Below are 16,534 nucleotides of genomic sequence, written 5' to 3'. Positions count from 1 at the left end.
TAAAACATATAATCCACAAAAAGCTTAAAGTAATAATGTGGAAAATTAAAACCAGACTTATGTATTTTATAAAAATAAATCCCTTTAACTGTGTACGCCCTCCTATCATTCGTGAACCTTTGTGACAGGAGCAAGCCTCCAGGAAGAAAGCATAAATTGTAGGTTACAGGTGATAGGAGGATGCCTGTTGCTGCTTAAGTCCTATTCTTATTAACATAATGTTACAACTTACTTGTTTTTAAAAGGAGAATACAGAAAGCTTGAAGAGCAGTAATATCTCAAACTAGAGGTTTGCCAGAAATCCGTAAATTATTAAACAACTCAATTTTGCCTAGATTTGTTCATGCAAGGTATCTAAATTAAACAAAGAATGAAAAGCTTTACATTCTTAGTCATTCAAAAAGTTTAAAGAGGTTTAAAAAAATGAAATGTCCATGTAGTTGTAATTTCATTTTCATAGTGGTACATTTTCCAATGTATGAATAAATCTAAATTTATCTCCTCCAAAAAAACTGAAATATCAATGGGAAAACTAAATGATGATACAGGAGTTCTGAGAAATGTGTAGAACAAATCTAACACCTTAATGAAACTGGTATTTTATCTCTGGGTCATGACACTAAAAAAAAAAATAAAAATAAAAATAAAATTGGCATTCACTAAAGGTGTATTTTGAAAAAACATGAGGTGATCTGTAAGATAAGCAAGTGAAAATTTTATTTAAAATTCTATTTTCAATTTATTTTAAATTACGTATTTTAGTGTTTTAGACAGCTAAGTTGACCTACATAAAATTCTCTAATCACAAAACTAAGATTTTCTTTCCTTATTATTCTTATAAATACCGTTTAATTTTATACAAATAACTTTTCATTTTACCATTCTGTTTACATTGATTTATAGAGTCTGAATCATGTCTAAAACAGATCTAATATTATACAATTTCAACCACTTAAAATACAGCACGATGTAGAAACACAGTATCATTATAACAAATAGCAACAAAAATATGTAATGCCAGTAACCCCCAGAGCAAGGAGTGAAGCAGAATGTTTTTCATGCTGGAGAATGCTTTTATGCTTTTACTGTGGTAAAATTTTCTTGCCATGTCTTAGGCAGGCTATCTCAAATGATAATACTAATGAGGAAGAGGAGAAAGGTACCTTTCTCCACAAAAGATGCTGTGCCATTATGTACATCATCACATTTTAGTTACAGCAGGACAGATGTGAAGACAGGAATTCCAGGTACAGAGGTAGAAATTATTTGCCAAGATTTATACAGCATAGCTCAGGGAGAGATATGGGTTCATCTTTTCCTTTAGATTCTTTACTCTCAATGTCATAAAAGTACAGATTATTCTTAGAACAAGTATCTTTTCAGAGCTCTAAAACAAATTAAGAATTGTCACACACACTGAAAAAGACAAACGAAGTGCTTCCTACCATACATGGCATGTGTCTGCTCATGAGCTCCGTACTGAGCTGCTGATGAAGACACTAAACCAGGCTGGGCATGTGCTGGTGGTGCCATCATCCTAGCGTTACCCTGTATGACAGGACTGTAGACGTGAGGATGCTGTTTTCAAACAAAAAGTAAAGAAAAAAACATTAAAATATCAAATAGAGCCAAGCAGATAGACAATAGAAAATTGAAAAACCTCTCTTGGCTGCTTCCTTTGAAACTCTTGTTGATCGGTAAACTTTGAATATATACTTAAAAGGGCCCCCAAGTCCTTAGCTATCTGCCCCATCAAAATACAACGCAAAAAAATATAAAGGAAAATCCATTTACTTTACTAAAACTTAAGATTTTTTAAATGGAACAAAGTATTAAGACGCCGCATCAGTCTTACCTGAGACTGATAATGTGGCACATGCTGAACAAGTGGCTGATTTGGAAACTGCTGAGGACTATAGGCAACGTATTGCGTGGAGTAAGCTGGTGGGGTGGCTACAATCGGTGGGCCTGCTGCGGAGGCTGGATGCATCATGGTGCTCTGGTGATGCTGGTCTTGCCGCTGTTGGGGCATATTTGGTACTACAGAGAAAAGATGACTTATTATTATAAAACAGTATCTCCTTAGCGTAATACACACATTGAATGCTCTATGAGGCTCTGCATGAATTGATCCTCCTGCCTGCTCCTTCGACGCTATCTCATACCACTCCCACCACTCGGGGATGTTTTCCTATCGCACACGCTAGTCCTCAGCCTCAAACACAGTCCTCAACTCCCAGCTGGGATAATTCTGACTCTTTCTTCAGGTGTCAGCTTGAAAGCAACTTCCTCAGAGAGGCCCTCTATGATGACCCTCAGACTTTTTTTAAAAAATATTTTTATCATTTTAATTCTTTAATAATTAGAGTTTACTTCTTAGTACAAATACAGCTCTCCCTACCCCAACACACACACAAGTTCTTTAGCTCAGAGAATGAAGACACCATTTAACCAGGCAAAAGCTATTATTTACATAAATACCTCTAATTCTTCCTCTATGACCCTCAGACTTGATCAAATCCTTGAAATAAACTCTCATAGCACTACAAAATGACTTTCCCTTCACACCACTTCTGAGATAATCCCTGTTTACTTTTTATCTCTGCCACAAGAAAAGAGGGGAGGTGCTGCGCCTGTTTTATATACCAAATTATGGCACTTGCTAGAGAAGGGCACTGGATTCATTTTGAGAAAAACAGAAGCACCATAAAAAACCAAAACAGATCCAATTAACTTGAAATTAATCATACACCTAATTATAAAGGCTAAAACTATTCAACTTCTAGAAGAAAACATAAAAATATTCATAACCAGAGGTAGGTAAAGTATTCTTATTATGATACAAAAAAACAACCTTAAGTCAAAAACTTGACTTTTTTCTTTTTTAACATCGTATGCCCTAGAAATTCTACATTATCACAGTGCAGAGATTTTCCTCATTATAAGTTCTTTGTCAGATTTATGTCTTCCATTGTATGTTCTCACAACTTGTGGCTTCTGTTTTCATTTTTTAAACTGTCTTTGGGTGCAGTGACACACACCTATAACCCCAGCTCTTTGGGAGGATCCCTTGAGCACAGGAGTTCAAATTCAGCCTGGGCAACAGCAAGACCCTTAGCTCTTTAAAAAAAAAAAAAGATAAAGTGTCTTTGAAAGAGCAGAAGTTTTAAATTTTGGAGTCCATTTTATCAGGGTTTTTGGTATGGTGGTGCTTTTATTTCCTATGTCTGCATACTCTGAGGTTGCAAAGATTTTCTCCTATGGGTTTTTAAAGAAGTTGTATATTAATTTTTCAATTTCTTCTCTTTTAATGAATTTTAACATTTATATATTCTGGTTATAAGTCCTTTATCCGATATAGATATGAATGTTTTCTCCCAATCTGTGGCTTCTTTTTGACGAGGTTGGTTTTTTTTTTTTTAAGAGTAGTATTTTTAAAAACAAGAATAAATAAATGATAGGAATGAGAGAGAGAGAGAAAGAGAGAGAAAGACACACTCTTTAAGAAAACAAAACTTCACTGGCACTACTAGGAGGGGACAAGGGCACCAACGTCTCACTCTAAAAACTGGAATGAATTCAGAATGTATCCTGCCTACCCTATACAAATGATTTCAGGATAACCAAATGCCCTAGCTGAAAAGAACAATCCCTTACAAAATGATTCTATCTAATAAATGGAGAAGAAAAAACAAATGCTAGGAACTCAGAAATCACCATTTTCAAACTGCTAATTATAGAGGTTTTCAAAGTATGGTCCTGGACCAGCAGCGTGACTTGGAAACTGGGTTTATAAATTACGCTAGAAATGCAAATTCTCAGAGTATGCCCCAAATCTACTGAATGAGAAACTCTGGAGATGGTGTCAAACAATCTTATGTTTTTAAACTCTTCCTAAGCAACTCTGACACACACTAAAATTTGAGAACCAGCCCTAATTAAAAAAATGATGTTACACATTAAATTAACAATGAATTAGATAAATGATTAATAGAAAACTTTATAATGCGGGAGGCAGAATGGGGAATTGTGGTAACACCACTTGAGCCCTTAACCAATCTTACTGTAACTAGAAGTAGGACATATACTGTGCGCCTCCTGTGTGATACAACACACAGCACACAGAACCATCCAGTATCTGTTTACTGCCACCCCACAAAGTTGAACCCGAATATAATCAATAGCATCACAAGAATAAAACAGACAATTCTAGAATGGGGAACATAAAACACTAAGAGTTTTAGTTGGCATCCACAAAATCACAATTACTTCAAAAAATGAGGAAATCTTATTAATTAAAGTAAAATTTTTATTTCAAATGGATAATTATTGGACACTGAGAAATGTCTTTTCTATATAAATTATTCTACTTCCTATTGTTTCTCAATAAAATGATAGTAATTAATTGCTCTAAATTGACTGGCAAAAAGGGAATACTTTGGCATTTTCCCACATTAAAAGATTTCATTTGAAGATAAATGTGTTTTCATCTATGAATTCTCTTTAACCACACAGGTATAATCTAGTTTATACCACTAGATTATACAACTCCCTCATTTTAAAGATATGGAAATATCCCTCTAATAAAATTTTGACATTGGTTTCTGAAGTGAGCTGCCCCTTTGTTTCAAAAGAAATTCTGGCATTGGGGAAATAACTATAGGTTAGAGTAAAGCAATGTCAACAATCTAGTAAAATTAATTTAGCAAAGCTTTTTTTAAAAAGTTTAACCCCAAGTTTAAATTCAGATTTTAGACTGAAAACTTCAGAATTCAATGCTTCCTATTGTTTTTTTTTTTTTTGGAGAGACAGAGGTCTCACTATGTTGCCCAGGCTGGTCTTCAATTCCTGGCCTCAAGCAGTCTTCCCACCGCAGCCTCCCCAAGTGCTGGGATTACACTGCACCTGGCCTATTTATTCATTATAAACTGAGTTACTTAATCCATACAGCATGCAGGCTACGAGCAAACATACAGGCAGTATTATTCTCACCTTTACCTGCTCTATATGTCTTGGCTTGATTCACAGGCATGGGCGTCATGGGTATTGGGTATAAAGGCTGGAAGGAATTAAAAATATACATATTAACATTAGGCTCTTATGATAAGAGGTATTCTATCACTATCTTAGTTTAATATTGCTTATATTGCTAGAGAGCTAGCTATGAGAAGGTTTCCTGATTCTCTATGAATCACTAAAAAACAAAATCATACCAAACAGCTAAAAGGACAAACCCAAACTACAGTAAATCTAAATCATCTTTCTCACCAGAAAATATTCTCAGATTTAGATCCTTATATCAACAACACACAAAAACACTGCATGCCTCCCTCTCTCAAATATTTCTGTATATCATCACACCCTCAAGTCACTGCAAGCAGAAAAGTGCTTGTATCAAATATAAACAACTCGGGAAGCTAAGTAAACATCAAATTCTATGACTTACTTGCACGCCTGGGCTCACTGGGACTGGATACATCATATTTGGTGCAAAACAAACAGGCTGAGTATAAACTGGAGTCGGCTGTTGATGACCCACCATAGATGGGCTAGGTTGTGCTTGAGGCCGAGGAGAAGTTGGGGTGGTAGAAGGCTTTGGCTACAAAAACAAAAATAAAACTCAACTATTTCTAGTTAACAAGTTAACTATTACTGCAATTTGAAGACTGATTTTCCCAGGCTAAGTTTTACTCACTTTTAACTAGTCCTTTTTATTGAAAAAAACATAGAAAATAAATTTTCATGTTTTGAATAAAAGCAAAAATGCTTTTCCAGAAACAAAGCAAAATTTGCCAACTTAAAAATGTTATTTAGAATAGTGGCAGTGATGTTTAAGGAACAGGAGAAAAGTGTTTTTAACCTACGTACATCATCCCGTATACTTTTAAATCATCTCTAAATTACACACAATACTAACACAAAGTAAATGCTATATAAACAGTTGTTATACTGTATTGTTGTGAAATGATGACAGGGAAAAAAGTCTGTACATGTTCAGTACAGACACAATTGTCACAGGCTCATAGGCCTAACTACATTTTCTTTATTTTTTATTTAGAGACAGAATCTCACTGTCACCCAGGCTACAGTGCAGTGGCATCATTATAGCTTACTGCAACCTCCAACTCCTGGGCTCAAGCGATCTTCCTACCTCGGTGTCCCGAGTGGGGACGCACCACCACGCCCAGGTAATTTTTCTATTTTTTTTTTCTTTTTGTAGAGATGGGGTTTCGCTCTTGCTCAAGCTGGTCTTGAACTCCTGGCCTCCAGCAATCCTCCCACCTTGCCTCCTGCCTTGGCCTCCCAAAGTGCTATGATTACAGGCAGAGGCCACCTCACCTGGCCCTAATTACATTTTCAGTGTATGGCTGGTTGAATCCAAGGATGCAAAACCCTCAGATGCAGAGGGCATATCTATAAACCTCACAGCCTAGCTTGCCAAACATCTTCACTTTCTCAGTTGAAAAAATTCAAAGATTTGGCCAGGCGCGGTGGCTCATGCCTGTAATCCTAGCGCTCTGGGAGGCCGAGGCGGGTGGATTGTTTGAGCTCAGGAGTTCCAGATCAGCCTGAGCAAGAACGAGACCCGTCTCTACTAAAAAAATAGAAAGAAATTAGCTGGACAACTAAAAATACATAGAAAAAATTAGCTGGGCATGGTGGTGCATGCCTGCAGTCCCAGCTACTCGGGAGGTTGAGGCAGGAGGATCGCCTGAGCCCAGGAGTTTGAGGTTGCTGTGAGCTAGGCTGACACCATGGCACTCTAGCCCAGGCAACAGAGTGAGACGTCTCAAAAAAAAAAAAAAAAAAAAAAAAAAAATCAAATATTTCCCCCCAAGATCAAATCTAACTGATAACAAAACAAGGATCTTTTTTATGGCTAGAAAATATTCATTAACGACCATACAAGAAAAATAAAGTTCTTTCTATCATACAACTGAATTTAGATGACAGGTATGGAAGAAGGAACGTTACCAATAAATGTTTTTTTTACAGAGACTAGGTTACCTCAAAGACAGTAATTAACTTACCTGAGAAAAGGAACGTGGGTTGAACTCCTTTGCATTGGGATTCAATGTTGATTTCCTAACTTGCCTAAACCAGAAAAAAATACAAAGGCCAGTGAAATCTGCATAGTACTTTTAACATTTCTCTTAAATCTTCCATAGCTGACAATTTTTTAAAAACTGCTGAACATATACTATATTTAAACTATTCTCACTAGAAGATCATTAATAATACTGTTTATTAAAACACACACATTTATATTGCCCATTCCTTAATCTCATAAAGAAACTGCCATAAAAGGACAATTTCTTAAAAAAAGTTTGAGTAATACACAATTGCTTCTCTCAAAGGCAATCAGCAAATACTTGAAAAGACAGCAGCTCCTTACAAAATACCCTTAACAACAAACCTTAATATACCAATTCTCTAGCATGCAGTAATTTTTATGTGACAAGGTATTCTCCACATGACACACCTGGGGAAAAATTCATGGCTCTAATAAAAATGTTTGTCTCAAATTGAGAATTAGCAGTCCCCAATTTATCAGTAGGCTGCGTTCGAAAAGTTCAGCTGTAACTGGGTTGTTTGGTACCCAGAACACACAAATCAATGGAGGTTAAATTCTGAGGTTGGCCCACAAAGGCCCATTTAATTGATAACATATTGGCTGTGCAGAATTAAGTCTATTTTAAAAATCTAAACATTAACTAAAACATGTTTCTGAGGGAAAACACTTTGAATTCCAAGTAAGAGCACAGGTACTTCTCTCTCTTCTTGGAAGTAGCAGTTCTGAGTCCAGCAGCTCAGGTGACTACTGGAGTGGGGTGACTACTGACTGGAGTCTAGGGGAGCCAGGTCCCAAACATTGGTAATTTTTCAACTTCAATACATTTATAGAAAAATATTTCTTAATTTATGCCTAATTTTCTTGCCCTGGGGTACAAGACTGGGGTGGGGGGAAGAGCGGCGCAGAGTATAGTAACCTAATGTACTTAAGATGCTATTTGTTTAGACCTGTTGTTTGTAAATTAAGGGTTACTTACAAGGCAATGTAAGAGTTCAGGAAGATTGAGATTGAAGGACCTGACCACTTAAAAAAAAAAAAAAGTAACAGGATGTGCTAAGTTCCAGGTTTACTCACTCAGCTGCATCTTTCTTCTCTTCTTTATCATCTTTCTCTTGCTTACATGCTGGACTGGAAGTCTGAACTCCTTGGGATGTGACCTCAGGTCCCCTCTTGTGCTCTGTGTTACTAAGTATTGAAGGGGAAACGCTGGGGCTATTCGCCTTGCTGCTGCCACTGGTACAGTTGCTGCTGCTATTGTCAATGAAAGAATCCTTAACACTTGATTCAATTTTGTCTTTGATCAACTCTCTTGATTTTTCTCCCTCTCTATTTTTGTTTAATAGTTGATCCATAGATTCAGAAGTAGAACTTGGCTGTAACTAAATAAAAGAAACAATCAGAATTACACTTAAAATATTTTTAAATACTCTAGTAATTTTTGCCATGAGCACAAGTAAAGTAATATCATCTGTAGGTATGAAATGTTTTGAATAAGGCTTTCTTCATAATTTAAGAGCAAGGTTTTTATTGTAAGGCAACAGTAACAGCACAACCATAGTTATCAAAGCACTCAAATGTCTTAGGCCTCAGAAACTCAGTATTTACTAAGCACCTACCACATGTCAGAAATTGCACCTGCTGGTATAGAAAATATGAAATAGTTCCTATCCTCCTACACCTGCCATCTGAATGAGATCAGATGATTAACAACAAAATGCAGTAAAGCTATGAAATCCTACAAAAAAAGCAACCTATACAAAAGGAAGGCTTCTCAATGGGAGTGTCATCTAGTTTAAACTGTGAAAAAAGTTTAGGAGAGGTGTTTGGAAAGGAGATGAGTCTAAGTAAAAGGAACAGCATGTTGTAAAATCCAAAGGCAAGGGAGAAGATGGCTACATCACAAAACAGAAAAGCACTAGTGGCTGCAGCAAGGGTGGGGCACATGTGCACGAGTAAGTCAAGATATGAGAAACTCACCGAAGAGGAACGCGATGATAAAGGAACTTACCAGCCATGTTAAGACTCTGGCTTTTAATTCTTAGGGTTATGGGAAATCACTGAGGAATTTCATGCAGGGTAGAGTACTGAGCAGATTTACAGTTCACAAAGATGAGCACAGCAGCTTTGGGGGAAATGAACTGGAGGGAGAGCAAGTGAGGATGTGCAGAGACCACTAGGGAGGCTGGACTAAGCCCTGGGCCTAGTGGGCTTGAGAGTGGTAGGTTGGAAGGTCAGAAGTAGATGGATTCAGAGGGAAACCCGACTAGACATGTGGGTCAGTTAGATCTATACCTGTAAGTAAAGAAGGAAACTGCAAAACAAGAACCATCAAGATGAGCAGAAGACAAACATATGTGGTGAAATAAGTGAAAAGGTTTTTATGATTGTAGACTGGAAGAAATCAATGCTACCACTGGCTGAAGATGCCATCCTCCACAAAAGAAAGAAAACAGACAGTGGAAGAAAAAGAGAAGGAAAAGGGCAGCAAGGAGATCGGCAAAAGTGGAAATGAGAATGGACACAAGCAACAGCCCCAGGTTGGGAGAATAAACTAAAGAAAAACCTGCACAGCAAGAAGGGCTTCAAGGTTGGAGAGAGAGAAGATCGCTTCAGCACCGGCAACCCAATTTCAAAGGTTTCAATTCACTACCTAAGCTTCTGGTGTCCTAGCAAACAACATTATGCAACTCGGGGGCGTCTTGTGCTTCACTGCACCACCAACACAGCTATGCCTTCAAGTTGCTGAGGGAAAACGCTGAGTGGGGCATTTATTTGGGCCCAGTGACAGTTTAAGTCACACTACAGGAACTTATTGCTTAAACTTGCATTTGTTCACAAATATCTTTTTTTGTTTTCTTCTGAGACAAGGTCTTGCTCCATTGCCTGGGCTACTCCCAGAAAGGTACACAAGAGAAATGAAAACACATGACCACAGAAATACTGTACATGACTGTTCATAGTAGCATTCATTACTCATAATAGTTAAAAGGTGGGAACAACCCAAACAGCCACCAACTGATGGATAAACAAAATGTGTTGTTATCCATATAACTGAATCTATTCAGCCAAGAAAAGAAATGAAGTACTGATGTATGCTCCAACATGGATGAACGTTGAAAACATTATGCTAAGTGAAAGAAGCCAGTCATAAAAGGCCACATACTGTATTATTCTATCCATATGAAGTGTCCAGAATAGGCAAATCCATAGAGACTAATCCGTAGATTAGTGGTTGCTTAGGGGCAGGGGCAGCGGGAAAGGGTTGGAGGCAAATGGAGAATGCATTCTTTTGGGGTGAGGAAAATGTTTTAAAATCAATTGTGGTGATGTTTGCACAATGCTGTGAATATACTAAACCACTGAATTGTACACTTTAAATGGTAGAAGTATATATGTAAATTACATCTCAATAAAGCTGTTACAAAACTGTGCTAACACATATGTTTCAAAGTAAAAATATTTCTTTCCTCTATTATATAATAAATTCAATGTCAGTGTATTCATCTCAAATAAAGCTGTTACAAAACTGTGCTAACACATATGTTTCAAAGTAAAAATACTTCTTTCCTCTATTATATAATAAATTCAATGTCAGTGTATTCTAAGAGGGACTGAATGTTTAAAAAAAAAAACAAGGAATGCTGAGGGGAAAAAAACCAAGTGGGCAAGAATACCTACAGCATGACATCATTTACAGCATACTTAATATTATGCAAAAATCTATCTATTGCTTAGGGATCTATTCATAGGCAGTGTAAGAATAAAGAATTGAACAGGAAAGAAACTCTTCCTTCTGAAAAGGAAGAGGAGGAAGCAGCTGAGGTGGGGTAAGCACACAAGAGGAGGTTAATTATGCTAGAATGCTTGACTTATTCAGCAGGGGAGTGGGCACAATGATCATTCATCATTATGTGTATCATTTATATGTGCTAACTATTGCTAAAAAATTAAAATTTAAAGTAACAATAGCATTGAAGCTGAACACATATATGTGCAAAAGTATTAAATAATATGTAATATTTTGAATGCTGCCAATAAGTCAAGAACGAAGCTATTAGCAAAGAAATTATTAAATTTTAGAAAGTTAAAACACTGGCTGGGAAAAAGATGTCTTTTGCTTGTTTGTTTGTTTATTAAGACAAGGTCTCATTCGGTCACCCAGGCTCGAGTACAGTGGCACAATCATATCTCACTGTGACCTTCAATTCCTAGGCTCAAGTGATCCTCCCACCTCACCTTCCCGGTAGTTGGCATTACTGACACATGCTGCCATGCCTGGCCTGCCTTTTGCCTTTTATTCACTCATCTTTTAATTCATCTATTTTGGGGAAAAAAAGCTGATAATCAGATTTTTCACCTGTAAGAAACTAAGTTTTTGGAAGATTTGAGTCAGTCTCAAAGTCAACTTTGATATCAACATTGTATTATAGTAAATACAAGCAAAAGAATGAAACAGTCATCAAGAAGAGATGTTCAGGCCGGGCGTGGTGGCTCACGCCTGTAATCCTAGCCCTCTGGGAGGCCGAGGCGGGTGGATTGCTCGAGGTCAGGAGTTCGAGACCAGCCTCAGCAAAAGTGAGACCCCGTCTCTACTAAAAATAGAAAGAAATTAGCTGGCCAACTAAAATATATATATAGAAAAAATTAGCCGGGCATGGTGGCGCATGCCTGTAGTCCCAGCTACTGGGGAGGCTGAGGCAGTAGGATTGCTTAAGCCCAGGAGTTTGAGGTTGCTGTGAGCTAGGCTGATGCCATGGCACTCACTCTAGCCAGGGCAACAAAGTGACACTCTGTCTCAAAAAAAAAAAAAAAAAAAAGATTTGTACCACAATACATTTGTGCACAAAGTCTAAATCTGCAACTACCTCCGAACACCAGTCTAGTACATTTTCCACTCACCACACCAGATAATTAATGACTTGGTCTTGCTCTACTAAAATCTAGCTTCACTGAACAAAGTAATCAAATGAACATCAAATAATAAACAATGTTATGATAGCTTCAAATATGAGGATTATACTCTCTTTCATTTGATACCAACACTGTTGTTACCAAATCTCCTGATTTCAGTTATTCGACTTAAAGGACAGGCAAAGACAACTTTAAGAAAGGTTAGCTTTCTACACATGATTCAATGTTTGAGTGTGTATGTATAGTGCACTTTTGTAAACTGATGATATGAAAATCCTTAGTAATGTTTATTATTTTTTTAAATCTTAATTCATTAGTCCATACAATACTTACCCTAAAATCATTCTTAAATTTCTTTAAATCATCAATCTGTTTTCTATGTTCAGAAATAATTGGCGATACACCTGTAAAATTAAGAACTGTTAGATAAAGATGTATTTCTAAACTTAAGATTCTTTTAATATGGGATATTAGAAATGATAATAAAATGTACTATCAAGAGAATAACAATTTCAAATACTAATTTTGGATTTTGGCATTTGTCAAACTATGCATTTATATATACACAATACTAAGAAAAAGTGTTGAACAAAAATATTCTGTAATGGACATGAAATTAGCCATACTCTTTCCTATTTCCACAGTTACACCTAAAGACTTTTTAAAGCGCTAACCTTTATTTTCAGCTTTTGAGAAGCTAGGTGATGTTTCACTGGGCTTAATATTTTCTTTATTCCCTGCAGGAGAGTTCTGCCTCTGATCTTGAAGCCTGGAATCTTTAGCTAGAAAAGTTTTTTTAAAAAATTCAGTTAGAGGTTAGAAAAGCAAAATGGGCAAACACTGAATAATAATTTTGATTTCCTATGTTTCTGGAAAGGAATACTTTCATTTAAACAGAGGTCTTTTTCCTTTGCAGACATCACATGAAATACAAATAATTTTATTTATATAGGTATCTGACACCCAGGAATGTTAATCTTCATAACAGGTGACATAATATATATTAAATTAGTGGTATTACTTAAATAATAACTCATTCACATAGAATTTTAAATGTGCATTCAAAATACCTATCTATGAATAAAAACAACATAAAAATTTTTAATATAACGTCAACCTCTAATTCTCAACTTCACAAATGACACGATGGATCTAGAAGCCCTTTCTTACATACCCTCAACAGAAGGGGTAACAGCTCTGTTAGATGCAGGACTAGCAGGTGTAGGAGATGCAGCTGGAACAGGCATGGCAACAGCTTCAGTTGGAATAATTCCAGCTTGGGGAGAAGCAAGAACTGGCCCACTGGGAGTATTTCCAATACTGTTTTGTCTGGGTGACCTGGGTCTGTGAGTTTTAGGGGACAATCTTGGAACTAGAAAAAAGGGAGAATTTATTTATTACATTCTCAGCTCAAATGTCACTTCCTCAAAGAGGCTTCTCTGAAGATCTAGATAAAATATGACCAGGCATAGTGGTTCATGCCTGTAATCCCAGCACTTTGGGAGGCCGAGGTGGGAGAATTGCTTGAGCCTAGGAGTTTAAGGTTGCAGTGAGCTGTGATCGTGTCACCGCTCTCCAGCCAAAGCAAAACAGATTGTTTCCAAAAAAACAAAACAAAACAAAACAAAAGCCTCTCCAGCCCCCCTACCCCTTTATCCATTATCCTGTTTTCTCCCTCTCTCCCTCTCCTCTCCCTCTCTCCCTCTCCCCCCCTCTCCCTCTCTACCTCTCCCTCTCTTTCTCTAAGACAAAGTCTCACTCTGTTGCCCAGGCTAGAGTGCAGTGGCGTCATCATAGCTCACTGCAACCTCAATCTCCTGGGCTTAAGTGGTCCTCCTGCCTCAGCCTCCCAAACTGCTGGGATTATAGGTGTGAGCCACTGCGCCTGGCCCCATCATCCTGTTTTCTTTTCCAAAGTCTTAGGATTAGTGGTAATCAGGAATACAAGTATCTGAAGAACAATATCAATACTTAAGTACAACTATGGTTTTTCCTCCTAACTACATGTGTTCTTCCTAAAAGGTAGAATTTTGAATAAAGTTGGAAAACAGTTTCCCTAAGGCAGGATACATGCCACTTTTTAAAATAAACACATTCTGTACTAAAAAGTTGAACTGATTAAACCGATGGTTTCTCTTAAAACGCTGGCAGGAGGAGATCCCTAAGAAGTATGCTTATCCCTTCCTCATTCAAAGAATACACTAAAACATCTTTTGGCACCTTGTAGCCCATCCCCTGTGGGCTCTTTCTTGCAACATCAAGATCCCCTGTACTAAGTAAGGAAATAGGGACCCAATTTAACCAAAAGGAGAATACAAACGGGTTGATATTCCTAAATAAGTACCTAACAGGTTTCATATACTATTATATAAACCTATCTGCAGAGCTCAAATTTAAAGGTTTAAAAAAAATAGTTCAGTATACTTCATTTTAACATTTTGTTTTTTCATAAGCCACAATGGTCACAGAAGAAAGCTGTTATACAACAATTTTCATTTTTCGAACTAGTATAAAGAGCAAACCTGTGACACTCTTCTGGGTGTATCTCTAACAACTTTGTTTTCACTCTTTTACTTCTAATCATGTTGTTACTCTCAAAAGTCGTATCCAGAACATTTGAGTAATGTCAAAAGATCAATGGAACAGCTGAAGATTTTTTTTTAATTTCTAATTTTTTGTTAGACTTAAAATAATTGAAGACTTAGGAAGAAAACACAAAATGCAAAGGAATTTATAGTACAATTACATGAATGTACATTACATGAAGCTGAGCAGACAGCATATATCAACTAAAAATAGACGTAACAGAACTGGGTAATTTTTTGTTTAAGCTTTAAGACCTTGTTTATTTTATAGGTTCTGTGGACCAATAAAAAAATATTAATTGGATGTTCTAGCTCTCTATTACGGGAGCAAAGCATTAAGTATTGATTGACAAAGTAGCAAAAACAGTCTTAGCCTAATCATAAAATCTTGTAGAAGTATAATTTTCATACTTTTATACCTACTGACAGCATATTCCTCAGGCTAATCACAGATAAAACCTGGGCCCCTCATTTGTGTTTGATATTCCTTATAAGGGAAATATAGTCAGGAATTAGTACCATATACAGATGTAACAGAAACATACTACACTGTAAGCCCAAAATAAATATTTATGGAATGAATGAAGTTTTTTAAAAAGACAGGAAATACAGTCCTTCCAAATAGTGTTACATACTGTATTTGCCTTACAGTGGTACTTTATAAAACTACAAAGTATATTCATATTTATGAACCTTATAGGAATCTCATCAAAAGCCCATAAAGAAGACTAGGCAAGAATTACTTTACTCATTGAGAAAACTGAAATTCAGGATGACTGCATTATTTGCTTTAATATATGATGAATAAATGGTGGAGCCCAGAATAAAAATGTAGGTTTCCCAATTTCTGGTTATTCCACTGTTTTTAATATACATACACTTATACTTCCTCAAACAGAACAGAGCTCAGCTTTTTTTACATCTAGTAATAATTACAAAAAGGCACACTGTCATTATGTCCAAGCATTACCTACCCCCACTGACCACTGATGACCATGTTCCCCCCGAGGGACTGGTCCTTGCCACTGGAGGAGTAGCTGCTTCACTTGGTGGGTTGTGGGATACAAACTCTAGGCCACTGGAAATGGAACCCCTCCCAGCAGAAACTCTGTGATTTCGAGGGTGTCGCTGGGCCTTTGGGGACATCCTTGGAGGTCCTAAGAAAGGAACAGTGCACATCACATAAATGCCACTGTGTCCATCAGTACTACTTTTTCTGCTAAACACACACATACACACACACACACACACACACACACATTCTCTTTCTCGCACTCACTCTACAGTTTCTCCTTGGTTTTAAAGAAGAAAAAGCCATATATATTTGGGGGGGCATATTAACTCTTTCAGAATTATATTGTGGAATGCCACCAAGTTTTATAAATAAATTTTCTTTCCCTTTATTTTTAAAGAAAGTGAGGGATGAAACTGGTGGTAAGAAAGCAAACAATAAGATGTCACAGCTATTGAAAGAATTGTAGCAATCTGTTTCATCTATATTATTTGTAGGCATATAAAAGTAAAGAAATATAATAAGTATTAACAGAAGTTGTAGCTACATGATGAAATAATTTTTACTTTACCATTTCCCCCTCCAAATTGTCCAGAATATATTACACCTCTATAATTAGAAAAAATAAATTTTTACACCAAAGACTATTAATCCCTATACTATACATCCCTGGCATTACTGAAATGTATGTACATATACCCTTCTTAAATGTCTCCAAACTCTTCGTTTATCTACCTCTTCAAAACAGTCCTCAACTAGTAAGCAGTTTCTTAGATTTAACAGGCTGTGAACTGAACATTCTATTAATGCATGACTTGTAAGACCAACGTAACATCTGGGAAAGAAATTTGCACTACGTGAATGAAGTGCCAAAATTCTACATCACTGATTCTGCTGCCCCATTAGTGATTTCTGTTCCTAAAGCAGTGGACTGTGCATTAGACCAAACCA

The 16,534-nt window shown here is 36.7% G+C and overlaps 1 protein-coding gene across 9 annotated transcripts in view; it reads right to left on the bottom strand.

Annotated features, from left to right (window-relative positions):
- Positions 1–16,534, bottom strand: part of ATXN2 (ataxin 2) — a 92,479-nt gene that overhangs the window by 14,702 nt on the left and 61,243 nt on the right. For 7 of the 9 annotated variants that reach the window (XR_006730727.1, XM_045534818.1, XM_045534822.1 and 4 more), the window contains 10 exons: positions 15,546–15,728; positions 13,161–13,358; positions 12,661–12,768; positions 12,320–12,390; positions 8,150–8,454; positions 7,032–7,095; positions 5,447–5,599; positions 4,993–5,059; positions 1,856–2,040; positions 1,446–1,578 (listed from right to left, as the gene is read on the bottom strand). Coding sequence is in view for 8 of the 9 variants with exons in the window: in XM_045534818.1 (XP_045390774.1) it covers positions 1,446–1,578; positions 1,856–2,040; positions 4,993–5,059; positions 5,447–5,599; positions 7,032–7,095; positions 8,150–8,454; positions 12,320–12,390; positions 12,661–12,768; positions 13,161–13,358; positions 15,546–15,728 (1,467 nt within the window). In the remaining variant the exon portion in view is untranslated. The remainder of the gene's footprint in view (positions 1–1,445; positions 1,579–1,855; positions 2,041–4,992; positions 5,060–5,446; positions 5,600–7,031; positions 7,096–8,149; positions 8,455–12,319; positions 12,391–12,660; positions 12,769–13,160; positions 13,359–15,545; positions 15,729–16,534) is intronic. The other 2 variants (XM_045534819.1, XM_045534821.1) reach the window with 1 other exon arrangement.

This window comes from Lemur catta, chromosome 21, assembly GCF_020740605.2.
Source record: "Lemur catta isolate mLemCat1 chromosome 21, mLemCat1.pri, whole genome shotgun sequence".
In the NCBI taxonomy this organism is placed as follows: Eukaryota; Metazoa; Chordata; class Mammalia; order Primates; family Lemuridae; genus Lemur; species Lemur catta.
Note: the sequence above shows the minus strand (reverse complement) of the source record. Positions and strands in the feature narration are given on the sequence as shown.